Raw genomic sequence first — 21,214 nt, 5'->3', positions numbered from 1 at the left:
AGTTATATATTAGCTGCGCTATTTAATATTCTGAATACATCTCGACCTCTGTCTTTTATCAGAGAGATAGGGGACAATTGGCTGTTTATTACACTAGTCCCCAAAGTTTTATAATAACGTTTTCCTATTCAATTTTTTTTTGTATCAACATTGGGGATGAACATCAATTTATCGGCCATTGTCTTATCCCTTTGTACATATGCTTTACATTCTGTGCATATAATGAATTGTTGATATAAACGTCAGATTTAATTGAAACCTGCTATTTAGGTGGCTGGATAAAAGTTAGATAGACAATCAGATATTCAGATAGATAGATGGATAGCAAGAGCTTAGCGAATTTACATAGATAGAAAGCTAGATTAAGAATAGTTAGATAAGTTTTTAAAAGATAAAATTAAAATTTGATTTGTTTTATATTATTTATAGGTATGTCTTTTTTTCTTCCGTGGACTTTGTTTGTTTTTAATGGTAAAAAAGAAAGTACACTATTTTTAATCGTCCTGATTATTATTGCTTTTAAACTATGCTTTCTATATTCATTTGATATCTCTAGAAGCTTTCAAAAAGGTAGTGGGAGGCAAAATATCCCCCCCCCCAAAAAAAAAAAGGAGTAAGAAACTAAATTCAGTTTTAGTTACTATTTTTTCATATTCCAAAGAATATAGTTAATAAATCAAAACCAAAAAAAACTATATCTAAAATTTAAGACTAAAATACCACAAAGTTTAAAAAGATTATACAGAAAAATTAATATTAGAACATGAAAGACAAAGATCGAACTAGAAAAATAGGCATATTATTACATGGATCTTAAACTAGATTTAAAGATCCCTCCATCCGACTTCTTTACCCCACCCACCCCCTCCTACTAATTGCACGAACTGACCAAAAATGATATCCACGTGAGCAACCTAAATTTCAACAATTTTTATCATATCCCCATATATTCTATATTCATTTATAAAAAAACTTTTTTGGAATTTAAACAATTTGCAATTATAAATCTTCGGTGGAAGCGATGGACCACCTTTCAGAATGTATATAGGCCTGAACATGATACCTGTTTGTCAATTAAAGCGCCAGCTAGCTGCCTTGTTCCTGCGTTTGTTGTAGAACTTGTTAAATGGAACAGTTTACACTATGATACATCGGGTCTAACATTTTTGGGGATTTAGGGAAAAGCAAATTATTGAAAAATGTTTTACTGTTTCAAAGATAGATAATTTCTTTTTACAGTAACTATTGGCTGCGCCCCTGGAATCAAGGATTCCTGTATTTGAAGATAGCCTAAAACCATCTTAATTTAAAAATGAATTATCTATATGAACTGCAACTAATAAAAAAATTAGGTTGCTAACATAGAACTAACATTATTGGTTATTTCTTTCATTCAGTAGGAGGGAAAGGGATGGGACAGGGGGGTTAGTCTATCGTTATTTTAGCCTACTTCGTTCTTCACTTTATTAGAGAATATGAAAATCTGGTTTAAGATTCAAGTCATAATATATCCAATAATACATGATAAAGAGGGATTTTGATTGATTAATTTGATTTATGCATTATTACTTGGGTGTTGTACCAGATTTTCATGTACCTCGAAAAAGAGATGCTGGCACCTAGCAATAAATAATCCACCACCTTTACCCCATCCATTCCCTCCCACTGGAGGAACGAACTGATCAATGAATTAGTTAATATTAGCAACATAAATTGGGGACAAAAATTTTCCTATCAGTAAATCCCTATTTACCTATCCGTACACCCATATTGATACATGAGGTTTAACATTCAGCATACAGATTACTGCTTAGAAAGAGGAAAAAATGATAATTAAATTGGTGGATAAATTAAACATAAAGAATCAAGTTTGGTTTGTTTGTACCTGAAGATCTTTAGAGAAATAGCTAGTCTTATGTAAGAAGCTGATAAATATCTTGGTGGGTGGTTTTAGGCTAGTTTTCCGTCCTCTACCCTACTTCTTCAGAGGCTTGGGGCAATGCCATTTGTAAATTATTACGAAAATTGGTATATTATTGACAAGTTTTAAGCTATTTAATTGGTAATGAATGGAACTATTTAGTTATTTAAACACCTTTAACTCTCATAAATATCAATTGGTAATTGAGGGAATAAATATATAGTATAGATGTGTAACCAGACAACTACCTGGATCCCCCTGTTGGGAACCTTTTTCTTCTGCTAGCAAATTGCTTTGTGCTCTTTTGTAGCGAATTTACTGTTTTAATATTCCCGACACTATTGGTTGATTCTGAAAAATCCAATTGAAAATCAGCACAGGGAGTGTGGGAAGGGGACATACAGTTATTTAGCCCCCTCTCTCTCTAATATTTAACTCTAATAATGAGCAAAATATCTCCTCCCACAAATTTTTTTTTAATGAAATGAAAGTTTACCTATTAATTTATCCTATAAATAGAACATAGTCTACATATAAGGGGTCAGGTTATATATATACTGTAGAGTTTTGAACAGTGTTCATTCATTTTAGCAAATGTATCCAATTATAAAACAGCACAAAATATCACTCCTTTCTAGTTACCCCTCTGTAGATTAAATCATTGATTTAAAAAAAACAAGCACTTTTTGCCTTAACCAATCAATTAGGTTTATAAGCCAACAACAGATATACAGTGTTTATGTAAAACTTTGACCACCAGTATAATTTATTTTCCATTGCCCTATTCCTTCCTGCATATACAAAATATTTTTATGGAGGTAAAATCGCGTGTTCCTTTTATTAAATTTTGCCCTAACTTTATCGCCAATAATATTAATCTACAGAAGAGGTTATTTTGTTTCTCATTATTGAGGTTGTACATTAATTTATATCCCCTGAGGTGATGCTCAGGGAGGGAGGGGACATTGGGCTGTTTATTACACTAGTTCTCAAAGCTTTATATTTACGTTTTCTTATTCGTTAGCTTATCAACCTTGGGGACTTTTCTTGAGTTTTAATTGGTTGAGTGTCCAAACGTATTAAACACTAATTGTAATCTACAGAAGGGCTAATTTTGTGTATCATTATTTGGGATGTACAATAATCATCCATTGTCCTATCCCTTTAAACCCCTGAGTGTTGCTACTACTCAATGACAGTTAGTATTGTCGTGTTTTTGTTGAGCTTTGCTAGTATTGATGTTGTCATCCTTGTTTTTGTTAAAATCATGTTTCTAACTATAACAGAACATCAACGAAATCTTGTTGCTACATTAATACTTATAAAATTTATTTTTAAAGCATAACAAAAAGCTTTTTTTCATTATTTGTAAATAAAGTATTTACATCATCATATTCCCCAAAACACCAAAAACAAATTAAGAAATTTTAAGTATTGTATGAATTTTTGTCTACTTTCCAAATTTTGCTATTTTGATAAATATTTCTTCTGTGTCTTTGTTTAAATTATCCTTCTACAATTATATGAACATATGTTGATATAAAACTTAAACGGCTGGGTTTTAAAGTCATTTATGATAAAGATGCTACAGCAATATAGCGAAGATTTCAGGGTTAAAACCTATTGTTATATTATAACTCCTAAATTAAACTTCTAGAATGACAACTTTAATACCAATTGATTAAAAGGAATCTAGGAGACTTATTTTTTAGGATTGGTAATTTTTGGCTAGGTGATAGGAATAGCCTAAAACCATTTTAAATTTTAAAGTAAAATATCCTAGAATCGTCCAAAGACCTATGCAGTATGCATAGCTAACTTAAAAATAATAGCTTTGTTAACAAGATATAGACATACAAAAAATACTAACGGCTGCTAGCATCTAGAGCCACTGCATTAGAAGAATAGGAAGGCCTTTAAATAGCCTAAAAACAACCCAAAAATTATTAAATAGCCTAAAACAATCCTGAAACCTATGTGAAGTTTCCATAAAATTAAGAAATAAGTTTAGTAGTTTTCAAAATCTTAACGGACAATTAAAATGATTGTGACCGAAACTGTTTAACTTAGAAGAAGAATATTGACATTTAATTTGAGTGATTTTGTCGACTTAATTACATCCTTATAATAAAGTAACAAGATGTCTGTTTGTTTGTACCGAAGGATCTCGCTAACCGCTGAACCGATTGGGTTCTCCTAAACAGGGTAGCTTCTCATATGTCCGGGGAAGGTTTATAACTATTTTGGGGGAGGGTACCACCACCCTCCCCAGGGAAATCGACAAATTTTAAAAAAACGCCGCCCTACGGACATTTTTGCAATTAGTTAAAAACATTACTAACAACATCTGTCGGCGAAAATAATATTTTTGGTAAATAGCGGATTTTAAAATAGATTGAAAAGAAACAATTTTACGTGTCCGTAGAGGCCTCTAGGGGCGTAGCCGCTAGTACTAAATAAACGAATGTCCCTTTATTACAGTATTTCATATTGCTTAGCCTGACTTTTATGTTATAACACATTTGTATATGTTGATTACAAAACTGTAAAAGTAAAACATTTTTAAAATAACTTATAACATAAGCAGGGAGGGAGGGGACATTGGGCGGTTAATTACACTAGTCCCAGAAGTTTTATAATATTTTTTTTGTGGGGACCTTATTAAATTTTAAAGGTTGGTTCAGTAAGTTGAGTGTCCAAATGTTTCAACCCTTAATTTTAATCAACAGAAGGGGTCATTTTGTGTATTATTAATGGAGATGTACATTAATTTATCCAAGATTGCCTTATCCCTTTAGATCCCTGTAATAAAATAGAACTTAAGCAAAAATGATTTTTTTCGTTGCTTTTTAAGGACATAAATTAGTTGAAAATTGAATTGAATTCGTTGATATTTATAATTGTACTTTGATACATATAAATACAATTAATCAGGAACAATGGGCTGTTAATTACACTAGTCCCCAAAGTTTTACAATAATGTTTTCTATTTCGTTGGCTTAATAACTTTGGGGACTTTTAATGACTTTTGATAGGTTGGACAAATAGGGTTGAGTGTTCAAGCGTTTCAACCACCAATTTTAATCTTCGGAAGGGGTAATTTTTTGTGTCATCATTGGGGATGTACATCAATTTATGGCCCATTGTCTTATCCCTTTATATCTCTGACAATTAATAATGGTTAAAATTTACTATTAGTTTCATTGTTTTGTTATTAGTATTGAGATTACAATTACAAAATTACAAGATTGCAAAAGATTAGTATTGAGTATTAAGTGGTTTACATAGGTTTTAAATGGTATTTTTAAAAACAACATAAAAAATCCAATTTCTGTTAAAAAATGTGTCGTTAGCGGGAAGAGAAATTGAACTAAAAGTTATACTTGAACCTGAAGTTTAAAACTTCTGCAGATTCAAATTAGTGGTTAAAACGTTTGTGCACTTGCCTTAATGAACCAACCAATCAAAATTCAATAAAAGTCCCCAAGGTTGTTGAGCAAACGAAAAATAAAACGGTATTCTAAAAACAAAAAGCATCGTTATTTTAATTAGGTGTTACATTTATCTACTTAATGAAGTAAAGTTTCCTAGCGGCAAATGGCGCGGCCGCTAGTTAATTATTTTTGACGTCTGGTTAATCACAACAAACCACTTCTTCTTGTAACTAACCAATATACGATTTTAAATAGAGTGTTACTGTTAGCTTTTAAAAATGTATTTCTTATTTATTGTTCGGTGTATCCTATCATATAAATTAGTAAGTTTTTTTGTCTGTAGCCTAAGATTTCGAGAACTTCTTAACATTATGCTTTACAGAGACCTTGGGATGGTTTTAGGATATTTTGTGTTCTAGATTTAAGTCTTTTAGTGGTTTTAGGCTATTTTCTCACCACTTTCTTTTCGAATATTGAGACCCTAGATGCTACGGGCACAGCCACTAGTACAGTTAAAATGTACTAAGCTACATATAATATTGGTATAATCTTACTTTTTATTCTTTACTAGTTAATCGCCCTCATCCTCTAGTTGAAGTAAAATGGAGGAGAGGCAAGAAAAAGCCTAAAACCATCCCAAGATTTCTAGCCTTAAGCTTTCTAGAGGTTTATTTTATAGCTTAAAACCTGCTTATGAAAAATAAAATAAAAAAACTATGGTTTACTGTTTATGAGATCTTTTTAGACACACGTAACAATTAATTAATAGTAGTAGGAAGTGATTTTCAAAGAGTTGGTTGTCTATTTTAAAAAATCTATTGGGGGAGTACGCCAAGATTGATTTGCTCATATATACCTAGCCTTTACTTAAACAAGAATTGTCATTTTATAAGTAGCACAGCACATTAAAACAAAAACTTTTTACTCGTTTTAAAGACGTTGATATTGATTCTCTCGCTACTAAGTCAAGCTTATGATATTAAGAGTATTCTATCAAAACTTTTAGCATTATCTGTAAGTTGTCATGGCTAACATATTATCAACATAACAATATTCGGGTATAGTCCTTTTCACGACATCCCTCCATAAGGAGCGATTCTTCGTATTTTTAAAATGGCTTTTTATAGGTTATTTTAGGTTAGGTTAGGTTATATTGTGTTAGGTGATTGCCCCACAGGGTTAGGTAATTGGCCCCGCAGGGTTAGAGCCCCCCGCAGGGGCTAGAAATAGGAGAAAAGCTACTGTGAAAAATACGAAGAATCGCTCCTTATGGATGGATGTCGTGAAAAGGACTATACCCCAATATTCTAATAAATTTTGGTTTACATACATTATGAAGTTGAGTTTGACACATTTAGGTGTCAGTTTTTATATGTACATAGACCATTAAATCATTAGAAAAATCTTTTTTTATAACATATAAAAACTAACTCAAATATTTGCATATTTTTGTATTTTCATTAATTTTCCATGAAATAGAAAGATACTTCAAAACTGATTACTTGGGCTTTTAAAGGAACTAATTCATTATCTCAGATCGTAAAAGGTCTGCTTTGTAAGCATTTTTGAAAGATTTATGGCCAAATACATGATCGTACATATAAAAAACTAACTGACTTTAAAATAGCTTTCCTCCCGTAGAGAAAAGGATGTAATTGGTAATTCATACCCGTGGCTAAAAATGGTTCGTCTCCCCAACAGAGCTACAATTTACATAGAATAAACAACAATACTGAAAAGGGCATGAAATATTCATGTACCAATATGTTCAACTCTGACTTATAAATTCATGTCGTTAATTCATGTCAACGTTATAAGCAGAAATCTTAAGGGATATAACAATAAACGATAAATTGATGTACAGCCCCAATGAAGATAACAACAACCCCTTCTGTAAATTATAGGTAAAAATTTTAGAAACCGTTAGTTAATTTTTAACCAACTAAGATTTTATAAAGTACCAAGCTAAAAAATGAGAGATTGTGTTTTAAAAACTTTGGGTACCAGTTACTATATAGTCCAATTTACCCCTCTAAGTAATTCTATTATTTGAGTTGGTAAAAAAGGTAGTTTTGTCCCTATTAATCAAGTACTTATAATCATTTTACAGTTATTTTGGCTCTAGGACTATAGACAAGCTTACCCAAAAATTAAATTAGGACGTCCAAAAGTATTGGGGGGGGGGGGGGGGGTTGTTCACTTCCCCTTCCCCCCCCCCCGTCCGTCAAAAAATTTTATAAATAAATTAATTTTATCCTCCTTTATAATGTCTGGATGTTAGGGGGGGGGGGGGGGGGTGATTTCTCGCGCTATTTTACTCCTCCCCCTCCAACCTAAAAGATTATATCATCCCCCAATAAGTAATAAGCATTTTCAAAATCGCGGACAACTACACAGGATATATATAAACACGTTTGCAAGATAACTTCTTGAAAATTTAAAAAGCATTTATTTTGTAAGAATCTTTTTAGAAAAGATAATTAATTACAGGGTGGGGCAAATAAGACCGGACAAATTCTAAACTTCTAAACAAATGGACATAAAATCGTCAATTTTAAAGATTTTATTGAATTTTAAAAACTGGCAAGCAAAATAGGTATATAAATATAAGATTATTCAATAAAATCGCCGCCAGCCTCAATCACCTCCTTCACCCGCCCCCTGAACCGCCCGCAGGCCCTGGTCACCATGTCCCTGTCCAAGCTGGCGAATTTCTCCTTGATGGTAGCAATGAGGGAGGTCTTTGTTGTATAGGCACGTCTATTGGTGCATGCTTCAAAGTAGCCCCAGGACCAAAAGTCAATAGAATTAAGATCGGGCTGCTAGGAGGCCCCATTTCCTTAGGAACGTGAGTAACCACAGGATCCAAATTCACCCAACTTTAACGCTACTCTTTGACCTGAGGCTCTCATTTGGACCACAGTTGAGCTGGAACGACGTTCTATACCTTTTTTGAAATGGCATGAAGATTCAGCTATGATTGTCAGCGCAATTCATAGTCTAAAATGAGTTTTTAAGTTCCATATGGGTCTCTAACGTCGAAAACCGAGAAATTTTCACGATTTCACACAATTTTTGACATCATAAAATCTGCCATGTTTCACTTTGCCGGTGTACTACAGCTAAGCCACTTTAGATAGAGAGCTCTAGTCTTTTCTAGTGTCTTATTTATGTATCTAATATTATCCCCAGCAAGTTGCACAACTCTACCTCATTTACAGATGGGCTGAGATCCGATTTAGTGGGCCCTAGTCAAAAATACAGATTATTCCACCGGCGCATTTCGAATCTGCCTTGTTGAACATAAGCGCGGCCAGCTCGGAGTGCGAGCCCATCTTCGTCCAAAGATTTTTTGTGCTAAAAGGTAATTACCTAAGCTTTTTATAGTGGGGTCAAACGTCCTGATTGGTCAAGTAGTTTTGGCGCTATGGCCGTTTAAAGTTTGTCCGGTCTTATATGCCCCACCCTGTATATACTTAAAAGTCAGTTAAGTCACACAAATTTAAGAGAGGTTTTCATTACAATTCTCCTAATTTTTTTTTATAAAAAAGTTAGTGATCCAAAGGGGTAAGACAATGTCCAATAAATTGATGTACATTCTTAAAGATGATAAACAAAGTTTCCCCTGCAGTAGAATGAAATTATTGGTTGAAACGTTTGGACACTGAACTCGATGAACCAACCCATCAAAATTTAATAAAAGTACGAGTTTATAAAACTTTGGGTGTCCTTTTCCATCCTGAAAAAAAGTGTATAAATATAGGCAGTCGTCCCTTTATGATAGTAACATGATGTCTATTAGTCTATCTGTGTGTCTGCAACGAAATATCTCGCTAACCACTGCACTGGAAGGACATGGTTAATACCAGTTTAGGAGGGTACCGTCTCTAAGGGCGCAGCCACTAATAAAACATTTACTATGACTTACTATCGTACGGAAAGAACTTAGGTATAGAATAACTGCACTTTCAAAATTGCAAACATTAAAAAAGGAATTTTAATGGAATCCAGAGTTAAAGTTTGAAAGTGTACATAAGATTGTTCACGGCTTGTTAACAAATTTTATGCTTTAGTTTTAAAATCAGTTTAGACATGCTCTTTTACTGTTTTTTGTCTTTTTTTAGTAATGAAGCTACTTTATAATTTACATTGTCTGTCCGTTCGTCCGTAAAGCTATTAGAGGAAATGACAGTTTAATTTAATTTAAAAATTATTTGGTTGGTCAAGCCAAGTGGTATGTCAGTTATGTTAGCTATAATAATCTTAAGAAATATAAAGAACATATTTGGAAGGTTTCGTGATGCTTTTTTCCCATTTTATTCTTGCTATATGACCACTGAAAATCTTCTCCGTACTTTCATACATGATTTTTGTGCCTCGCTACTTATGGATGGTGCTATCCTTTTTCCGTGGTTCTGTTATGTCATTGTTCATCTGTCTGTTTGTTTTTCACTGGCATAATTAATTGACAGTCTTTAGGTATGTCTTAGTTTCAAAATCATTTTAGTGATGCTTTTTTTACTACTGTTTGTCATTTTTTAGAAGTACAGCCACTCTTTTCTTCGGCTGTGTTCTTTTATTATTTTAAAATGGCCTTGTTACTTCATGCTTATGTTGACATAAAACAGCTCAAAAATTAACTCTATGATGGATGTAGAATATATGTGGATATTATGACAGGGGAAGAATTGTCATTAATTTAGGTTGCTATTTTTTCTTGTCATTTATTGTCAGCGCGTTTATTCAGTAGGAGGGGAGGGGATGGGGGAATCGCTACAAGGTTAATTTTAGTAGAGTACATGATAAGATAATCTGGTGTAAAATCCAGGTAATAATAAATCCATTAACTTTATGATCAACTAATATTTTATCCTATTTCAGGATGGTGAAGACAACCAGCGGCTGGACAGACTTCTGGAGGACATTAGACTTCTGTCAGAAACTAGGTAACAGAATAGTTATTTATCGCATCGTATTATATACAGCTTTCTGCGGATAATGAAATTAAAAGTTATAAAATTAAAACCAGTTTTGTTAGTTAAATTGTCTGTTACGCGATGCTTAATTTGTAAAGTGTCCAAACTTTTCAACCAATAATTTTAATCTACAGCTATAGTAATATTGTTAATCATCATTAGGGATGTATATCAATTCATCGCCAATAGTCTTATCCCTTAAGATCACTGGTAATTAGTCTATCCTTATTTATTCTTTTGTTATTGACGGATTTTCACAATTTTTATTTCAGGCTGCCCCTGCCTCTCCACCAGGGGGGCAAACCAACCCTGCTGTGCGGTGACGAGACTAACAACCCGGAGCACAGCAATGATAGCGGAGTGGGAGGGGAGGATGGTGTCTCCGGAGAGGATATGGTCGGAGGGGATGATGCAAAAACGGAGGTAAGCTTACATAAACAGTTTTTTGTAGCTTTGTTTAGTGCCCTAGGAAAATAGGGATAGATGTCACAGCTTTTGGCATACCTATTCTATTGACGTCATAATAGATTGAAAGTCAAAGGGAAGAGGGACAGAAACCTCCTAGAAAAGAGATGGGGTATACATATTTCTTGGCGCTAATAGAATAGGTAGACAAAAAGCAGTGACATCTATATCCCCATTTTGCTAGGGCACTGTAGACAGCTACTTTTCTATCTTTTTATGTCTATGTTTTGATTGAAAACATTTCTTTTGGTGTAAGTAATAGTTATTTATCGCATCGTATTATAGACAGCTTTTCGCGTAAGTTATAATGTATTGTCTCTGTGGTTTTTATTTTAATATTCGTAAAAAATTGTCTGTAATAGAATGTTTTTCCTTATGTTTGTGAACCAGTTAAAGTCCATTGGATATTAATTGGTTTCAAAGCCATACTAGAAAAATATCTTTTAATCTAAACCTTTCTATTTCAAACAAAATTATGACAAAAACTAAAAGTTTACAATTTTTTCAGAATGGTTATGTTGGGACCGAAACACCAGAAATCAGCAGTCTTCAATCTTTCTCCGACTTGGGGGACATGTATCCCCCACCCACGCGGGGCTTTATCCTGCACGCCTCCCCTGTCCAAGTTATCGACCCCCAATCGCCCCCAACCCCTCAGCACAACAACCAAATGTCATCCCTACCCCCATCGAGTCAACCGCTGAGTAATTATGGTTGTAGTACAAGTGTCAACAACATTGAGTCAAAATCAGGGAAAGTTGTTGTTTCCACTAGAAACAATGATAAATTTCAGCACAACAACAACCAAAACATGGGTCATGTCACCCAATATGGCGGGAAAGTGGTGCCTCCTCGTCATCATCCACATGTTCCTTTCGCTGATTTTCCGCAGCGGAGCCAAAATTATGAATCGCATCCATCACAGACGACATCTTTACAACGACAACTTTCAAGCGCCGGGGCTGCTGTGCCAAATTTTTATATTGGGTCACCTTCATCATTAGGGGGAGGGTCGCTGCCACCAACCCCAAACGCTCACCAACCAAGTTCAAGTGATGTGCGCCTGACAAGGATATCCGAGGAAACGAGAAAATTGGTGTGCGCAGAAAGTTTTGTGGATGCCGCGTACAAATATTTGCATGTTGCGCAGGAAGACAACAAAACACTGCAATTTACAAGGTGATTGATTGATAGATAGATTGTATAGTGAGTTTGATGGAGGGATAGGTTAAAGATAGATATTTATAGATTCTGTATGAATAGAAAAGGCTTGATAGATAGCAAAAAAAAATATTTTAAAAGCTAGCCACATAGAATGTAGCAGATGGGTATATAGCAGCTTAAAAGATAGATAGTCAAAATAAGATAGTAGATAGATAATCAAAGTTAGATAGCAGATAGATAGTCAAATATAGAAAGTAGATAGAAAGTCAAAGCTAGATAGTGGATAGATAGTCAAAGATATATAGTAGATAGATAGTTCATAGACATCAAATAAATAGCTAGAAAGGTAGTGGATAGCTAAATAAATGTAGTTAAAAAGTTAGTAGTTAGATAGATATTAGTTAGATAGATAATATTGCTAAATAAATAGATAATATAGTAGGTAGATAGATAGATAGCGGCCCCTAGCGTGAAGAAACGAAAGTATCTTTACCTCGTAAATTTTTGATTTTACATGTTGTCTTTGACGGGCGGATTTAATGGACATCCCGCCAATAAATAGCTTAAAACCTTTCTAGTGAGCTCTTGAATATTCTCTGATATTTTTTTCAATAATGATTGTTTTGACATTATTTACTAAGTATATTTGCAATAACTTTTATTTAATGAAATCTTCCAATTTTTAACATGTACAAAACGGCCTGCTTAATTGCTTCAAGATCCATGTCAGATCTATATAGGAAATAAATGTCTATAAACGAGCTCAAGTTTTCCAAGGAATATATGTATATAACTCATAGTGCTTCAATAATCCATAATAAACTCTCATTGGCTAGAACGATAAGACCCATTATTTTACTTTATTAAAATTAAATTCATTATTTTCATTTCATGTTGCTATTTACCTTATATTGATGTATTTAATTTCTAATCATAAAAAAGAAAGTTTAAATTTATAATATAATAAATTTAAGAAAACTCTGTTTTAAAAGAATTCGATTGTGGCGACACTTTGTGTGTTCAAATATTAAACTAAAATTGTAATCATCATCATTAACCCTTTGGTGATGGTAATGTAAAGAAAAAAATATAATTTTAAAAATCTTTTTAAAATCATTTAAATTATTGAATATTTACTTTCTTTTAGATAGTAATGCCGGGTGAGGAAAATAGATTTATTGAGAAATAGATATGCATATAGAAAACTAGCCAATAGGGAGATAATTATATCGAGCCAACTCTAGTATGTGAATATTTATGTCATTAATCAGGAATATATTCAGGGAGGGAGTGGACATTGGGCTGTTTATTACACTAGTCCCCAAAGTTTTATAAAAAAGGTTTTCTTATTTGTTGGCTTAACAACTATGGTGACTTGAATTGGATTTTAATTGGACGGATCATGAAGTTGAGTGTCTAAACGTATCAACAACTTATTGAAATCCACAGAAGGGGTGATTTTATGTATTATCATTGGGGATTTACATCTATTTATCGACAATTGTCTTATCCCTTTAGACCCTTTATAAATATGTTAAAACTGGTCATGAAATAAAATAAATGCAATGTAAGCCTCTAAAGGTCTTTAAAGCATTTAAAAGAGGGTAAAAAAATTTGCAAGAGCTCTTTTTCTTTGGATGGACAGACAGATAGACATCAAATTAATTCAAAAGTTGTGATAAATTCCGCCCATCAGAAAAAAGCTAAAACATAAAGTTCGGCCAAAATCGCCAAGAAGGCTGTAGCTAATCTTCAGGGAATGCAGGGATAAGACAATTGGCGATATATTAATCTTCCCCATGAATATTTATAATTCTTCCTTTAGTAGTTTGTAAGATTTAGGGGATGAATGGAATGTAGATTGATACAAGTGCAATTGTCATTTTCCTTTAATATAACAAGCAGCTTTCATGCATTTTTCTCTTTTAATAACTGGATGTATGTATGTATGTATGTTGGCTAAGATCTAGTAAATGACAGGACCGCAATTTTCCGGGAAGTTTTTCATTGGTCCAGGGAAGATTTTAGGCGAATGGTGAAAAGACATTACCCATTTATAGATTTATCATTCTAATTTATTTAAAATTATTTATTAATAGTATCTTAGCTTATCTTTGATTCCCTGTTAAAATTTTTCTCCATAAACATATCCCAGTAACGCTTATTCAAATCGTATTCCACGAATTTGCTTAAGGCGGGTTTTAGAATCTTACTTTTATAGAAATGTCACATTACAGTAGTATGCTAACAAAAGCTGATATCATACTGTGCTGCTGTCGTTTTAGATTCCTAAAAAACCTTACTGTTGAGTCGTGATGATAGGATAGACATATTCAGGCCAGATAGATAGATAATGCATAAGTAAATACAAATATGTAGATAATAGATTTATAAATAGTATATGAATAGATAGAAAGATGAAATAAAAATATAGAAATATAGAGAGACAAAGACACAAAGAGATACAGATAGAAGAAAATAGGGTAGGGAGAGAAAGAGAGCTGAACTACTTAGTTGAATTTTTAGAGTAGCTTCGCTTTGGAGACTTTAAATGACAAAAATAACTTTTTTAGAACCGCAACCTCTTTGGAACCCTGCTACGACATAGAAACGGCCAGCTACGAGCTGGAGGCAATCAACCTATCCGATTCATTGGCCAGCTATAGCGACAGTTCCTCTCAGACAGTCATAAAACTGCCGCCGCCGCAGCCGAAAAACACCCCACAAAGTTCCAGCGGCAGCCGCAGTTTACGCCCAGATAATTTGTACAATAACAACGGACCTACCGCCACCACCAAAGATAGGCAATCGCCGCAGCCGCCGAAATTGGCGGGTTTAATGCCGCCACCGACAGATCCGCTGTTCTACGAATGGATGGACATGTATGAGAAGCTGCACAGGCTAAACAGAATTCTTGAAACTAAGGTAAATATATTAATTAAAATCTGCTTCAAACTTAGCAAAGCCCAATAGGTTCAGTGGTTACCAAATCCTTAGGATTTTTTAAAAAAAATTAAGAGGGGGTATTTTTCCGTTTTTGGGGGGTTGGTGGGGGTGTTTCACCCACCAAAAAATAGTCTAAACCCACCGCAGGACCAGTAGCTTTATTTCCCTGAAGAATAGAGCTAAATCGGTTCAGTGGTTACCGAGATCATAAACTTAAAACGAACAGACAGACAGACAGACGGATAGATAGACATCGTTCTTCTTTGTATTATAGATACCTGCAAGAATTAAAAATTTTCTGGAAGAAAACTAATTTATTAAGAACTGTATTTATAGACCCATGCAGGGATCTTCTAACCTTTACTCAACCTAAAATAACATACGTAACTAAAATACATTTTTTCAAAAAACGGTAAACCGTTTGTTATTGGTATCAACAAAGAAAATTATAAAATATGTTACTTAATGAAAGGCAAAAATTTTTAGGGTTTTCTTTAGATACTAATAATGTTATAGAATCCTATAAAATAATAAGTTTTTTTTGTCTGAAGCTGAAGTTATCGAAAATTGCTGGTCTTAATGGGTTGTACTTTAAAGGAAAACTTTAAAAATGTTTAGGGTGGTTTTAGGCTATTTTCCTAACCTCAACAGCCCTATTAGAGAGGCTAGAGGCGAAGGAACTCTATTAACAAACATAAGAACAGGACATACAAAAAAGACTTTACATTGAAGTAAAAAATGAAACATATTTTATTTTCAAGGAGGAACAAGTTATTGCCTTATCCTACGAATTATCCGCCCATAACACAACAACCACCAATGACAATGAAAACGGCGAATCTACCGCCGTGAACGGCGGACAAGCCCGTTATGACACGCCGCCACCCTGCTTTAATACAGATGTTGTCAAGTTTAGAGAGATTAATGCAAGGTAAGTTTATCTATTTGTTTGTCTGTCCATCTACGTATCTATTTATTTTCATATCCATTGATTTATAATTTTATTCTAGATAGGTTTTATCTTTTTATCAATCTATTCTACTTGTTTATATTTTAGCTTACATCAAAAATATATCCATCTGTCTATCTGTATATTTTTTGATTTATCTGTAAATTATTGACATATTCTAATAAAAATCGGTGTATCAATATAAATAAATTGTATTTACAAATAAAAAAATAAGTTTATTTTTTTTCATAATTACTAACTATTATTTATCTCTATATATATATATGTCTCTGTATTATAAACTAGCGGTTACGCCCCTAGAGGCTCTAGTGGCACTTTAAATGTTTTTGTTTGTCTCTACGATAATTATTTACGTACGATACCTCTTTACTTTACGTTGAAGTCTCCCGTATTTAAACAAATTTTCGATTTTTTTGTCATTTCTCTTGGGAGGGTGGTGGTAACCTCCCCCAAAACCTTCCCGGGAACCATGAGAATCTACCCTGTTAGGGAGAACCCGATCGGTTCAGCGGTTAGCGAGATCCTTCGGTACAGACACACAAACAAACATCCTGTTACTTTAGTATAAGGATTTATCTTTTATTTTTTTTAAACGTTATATCTGTTTTTTTCTCGTTTTCATTCGAATCCGGTGGATAGGAACCGGTTCTCATCCATACGAAAAAACTATGTCTAGCATCCTATTATATCCAGCTTTCTACGATTATAAAAATTTACAATCATTCGATTAAAAGGGCTAAAAAACTGGTTTTAATCTTATAATTGTACATTCTATAACCGCGAAAAGCTGTTTATAATACGATGCGAGAAATAACTATTACAGCATTTTTAAGTTTAACCTATGTTATTTAATTTTAATCCAATTTTTGAACTGAGAAACATTCAAATTTGCTACAGTAATTCCAGAGCGATATTCGAATCATAAATTTATTTACAGATATGGAAATGTTTTAGGGGAAAAAATTTTAAAAAGTGCATAACATTTGAAATATCTCAATATACTCCCAAAAATAAAAACTTGGACGTCCTTAAAGACAGGATAATAATTGCCAATATTTATCAATTGAGAGGATTCTCCTCTAGAGGCTCTTTGAGTAAGGGTGAGGGAGGGGCGGGTTGGTAAAATCAACCCTCCCATTTTAAATTTAGGAATAAAATAAATACCATCCCTAAAAATATTTATAAAACATATAAGAAGCTTTATTGTAAAGGAGAACCATATCGGTTTTGTGATAGCAATAGCAATATCTTAAGGTACAGACAGACATATAAATACGCCGACTGAGAAACACATATCCTGCTACTTTTTTTTCCATAAAACTTGTCCGTTCGTTTTTGTGTATGTCGTGAACTTATTAATATTATATTTTATACACAATGGCTATGTTCTATTTTATTACAAGCTTAGCAACTCTTTAACTACGTTTGTACGTATGCATGTGCCACTATTCAAACTGATTTAATCTACAGAACGGTTAATTTTGTATCATCATTGGGAATGGACACCAATTTATCGGCCATTGTCTTATCCCTTTAGATCCCTGTATTAATAGTCAATTTTGTGATTTAAAAATTTAGAATTTTTGTTGTATTATAAACAGCTTTCAGCAGATATAAAAATGTACAATTAAAAGATTAAAACCAGTTTTTTAGCCTTTGAAAAGCCGAAGGCACGGGCTTCAAAGCGACACTGGAAAAAAATAATCAAAACGAAGGACTAGCTTTTAAATTTTGGATGCTGTCATCCTTGTTTTATCATTGAGTTAGATGTTTAAATAATTTTAAGCATGTTTTAAAAATCTTTTTTTATTGATAAATAAAATATTTAAATACAATTCTTCTCTTATTATAACAAATAGGAGTAGTTTTCGTGATCTTAAAGGGCAAAAAGAAACTTTTAAAAGTTTTTTTTAAGGATTGGACTGTTTAAATATATTCTGTATGATGAAAGAAATATTAAACGCATGATTTCATTTGAATTATCGTTTGACTTGAGCGACCTTTTTCATTAAGTTTTTGCCCTCTGCTATATAAATATGAGAGAGAGAGAGAGAGAGAGAGAGAGAAAGAAAGGAAGATAGAGAGAGAGATACATAGAGAGAGAGAGAGAGACAGAAAGAGAGAGAGAGAGGGCCAGAGAGAGGGCCAGAGAGAGAGAGAGAGAGAGAGAGGGCCAGAGAGACAAAGAGAGAGACAGAGAGAGAAAGAAATAAAAAAATGAAAATCATTCGCCAACAAAAAAACAATCAACATTGAATAAAAAAAACGTACAGACAAAATAAAGTTATAAGAAGCTTCGCTCCTTAGCTTCAATAAGAAAAGATTATGATTTAAATGAATTCCCTGTCTTAATGAGTATAAGAACACAGTTAAAGAATTGAGTGAATTATAGTTTGCTTATGTGCTAATATTTAATCAAAATAACCAGAGATCTAAAGGGAAAAGACATTGGCAGATAAATTGATGTACATCCCCAATGATGATAAACAAAAATACCCCTGTAGTTTGTCTGTCTGTCTGTCTGTCTGTGTGTCTGTCTGTCTGTCTGTCTGTCTGTCTGTCTGTCTGTCTGTCTGTCTGTCTGTTTGTCTGTCTGTTTGTCTGTCTGTTTGTCTGTTTGTCTGTCTGTCTGTATGTTTGTCTGTCTGTCTGTCTGTCTTTCTGTCTGACTGTTTATCTGTCTATTCGACTGATTGGAAGTTTATGCATCTATCTATCTATTTATTTATTACTCTCCCTCTTTCTCTCTATTTCTAGCTCTCTTTATCTCCCCCCTCCCCCACCCACTGTATATCACTATCTTTCTTTGTCTTTTTCTGTCTATCTATTACTTTTTCCTGTTTTTCTCTCTTTTTTATTAAAAAGTATTTTTCATTAATAAAAAAATGATTTTAATAAACATTGTATAGGACAAACAAGGATGACAACATCCATAAAAGCGGAGATCTGAAACGGTAGGACAAACGAACATTAACACTTGTTCTATAGTAAAATGGTACAAATAGGTTATATTCTAAGGGAACTTTTATAGAAGTTTACACCTTGGAAGGATTGGGGATGCAGCCGCTAGCACATTAAAGCTAAATACAATTGCAATAAGTTAATAACCCAGTTCTATTGCAAATTTATCCCGTAAAACTTGTGTGTTGTTATTAACATCAACTTTATATACATAAATGGATACATTATTACTTGGATCTTACACCAGATTTTTATGTTCTATGATAACGTGAACTCTGTAGCGGGCTATAATAACCCCATTCTTTACCCTATCCCCTCCCCTCCTACTGGATAAACGGCCCGACCAATAAAAGCGAGGGGAAATTTCAACCTAAATTGACGACAATTTTTCTCCTGTCATAATATCCCCATTTATACGTAGGATAAGTAAATTTAAGATATTACAAATAATGCTCAATATTTACTATATTGTCGTTATAAATAACAGTCAAATTAGTCCTTCATTTCGATAATATGTCAGCTATGTTTACTTTTATTGAATACAACATGTAATCTTTAAATGCTAGTGTAGAAATTTCGCTCCCTTTATCTATCTCTCTGTCTATCACTTTTTATCCATATTTTGTGCCCTAGGGGCGCAGCAAAGTGTTTTAAAAAGTAGCCCTCTACAATTTTGAGCAAATACCAATTAAATTCGCCAAGGTTTTGTGCTAAGGTAGTCAATTTTTAAGATTAACTCTTATAGTATCTTAAAACACTAAATTAATAATAAAATAGTTATTTATGGCATCGTATTATAGATAGATTTCCGCGGATATTAAATAAAAAATAATAAGATCAAAACCAGTTTTGTTATCCTTTAGTGGCCAAAACTGGTATTATTTTTATGATTTTTGTTTTAATATTTGTAGAAAATTGTCTGTAATACGATGCTATACATGATTTTTCAGTATGGCTGAAAACCGTTTTATATATGCCCATTAGCAATAGGAATCTAAACAAAATAAAAACAGAAGTCTATATTTTATAGCAGCCAAGAAAATCTTACTTGAACAATCTTAGGAAGGACAGACGAACGAGCAAAGTTAATATTAATTTATCATGAGAATCTACACAAAAAATATCAGACTTTACCTTCGCAGATGTATTGATTTTTCCGCTATTCAATATGCCTTCCCTAATAAGAACCTTGAAAATGCACGTAGACCTAAAAAGCTTATTAAGTCTGTCAGAGCTATTTCAGGGGGGGGGGGAGGGGGTAGATTGAATTTGTAAGACAAAAATTTCTAACACATCAGGAATAAAGGATAAATATATATGTATGCAGTAGTATGTACAACAATTTATTTGGGGGTTTGGGGTGGGTGAAACCTTGTAGTGGTAAAAAAAGGGGGAAGGGGGTTCTTTCTAATATCTGGATTTCTGTGGGTGTTAAAACCACCATACCGTTTGTCACTGTATATTTATCTCAATAAAATCCTGAAAACACTAGAGCATGTTACTTTTGGGAAAAGCTTTTCATTTGACCTAAGCAGGCTTTAAGCTATTTTGTGTTATGTCAATTCTTCTAAGAGAATATTTACAAATACTTTAGATTTTATATATTTAAAAATCTATTTATTTCTGTGTATGTGTGTGTGATTCTGTGTGTGGTCTACGCACACACAAAAACCCACCAACACTTACACACACACACACACACACACACACACATGCAGTGATTTGAAGATAATACCAGCCAAAATCTTAGTTAAAAGTTGACACATACTATTTTGATGGATTTATTATTACTTAGATCTTACACCAGGTTTTCATGTACTCTTATAAAGATAAACTTGCAGCTGGCTAAAATAACGATTCTCCCTTATTCCCCCTTTATCCCATATCCTCCCATCCTACTGGATAAACAGAGTAACCAATAAATGATAGAGAAAATAGTAATCTAAATTGACGACGATTTTTCCCTGTCATAATATTATAAATTGTCATTAGCAAGATCTGACTGACAAAAAATGTAAACTCACAACTCCTGTTATTCCTAATGCCTCACCCAAAGATTAGGTTTGGGGTCACTCTACCTTAACACTTTTAAAAATAAAACTATAATTTTGAGAAGATTATTTATTATATTGGGCCTAAAACATATTTTGGACTGATTCCTGATAATTATTGAAAAATCGGTTTAGCAGTTAATAAGATCTTTTGGAACGTACACAAACAATCTACTATAGCTACATATTTTTATGTAATAATGTCTTTTAGAAATTAGGTTAGTGCCTTAAAAAGACATTATTTTACTTACTTTTTTCTTTAAAAAAATATGATGGTTTCTATTGATTGTAAAATTTATCTTTTATAAGACTAGCAGCTTTGCTTC

The 21,214-nt window shown here is 33.1% G+C and overlaps 1 protein-coding gene across 1 annotated transcript in view; it reads left to right on the top strand.

Annotated features, from left to right (window-relative positions):
* Nucleotides 1-21,214, top strand: part of LOC145333277 (uncharacterized) — a 135,776-nt gene that overhangs the window by 101,494 nt on the left and 13,068 nt on the right. The window contains exons 6-10 of the mRNA XM_080178408.1: nucleotides 10,237-10,301; nucleotides 10,604-10,754; nucleotides 11,305-11,975; nucleotides 14,534-14,885; nucleotides 15,668-15,837. Of these exons, the coding sequence (XP_080034534.1) occupies nucleotides 10,237-10,301; nucleotides 10,604-10,754; nucleotides 11,305-11,975; nucleotides 14,534-14,885; nucleotides 15,668-15,837 (1,409 nt within the window). The remainder of the gene's footprint in view (nucleotides 1-10,236; nucleotides 10,302-10,603; nucleotides 10,755-11,304; nucleotides 11,976-14,533; nucleotides 14,886-15,667; nucleotides 15,838-21,214) is intronic.

This window comes from Acartia tonsa, chromosome 12 (assembly GCF_053477335.1).
Source record: "Acartia tonsa isolate MP-2025a chromosome 12, ASM5347733v1, whole genome shotgun sequence".
Classification (NCBI taxonomy): domain Eukaryota; kingdom Metazoa; phylum Arthropoda; class Copepoda; order Calanoida; family Acartiidae; genus Acartia; species Acartia tonsa.
This window is presented reverse-complemented; position numbering and strand designations above follow the sequence as displayed.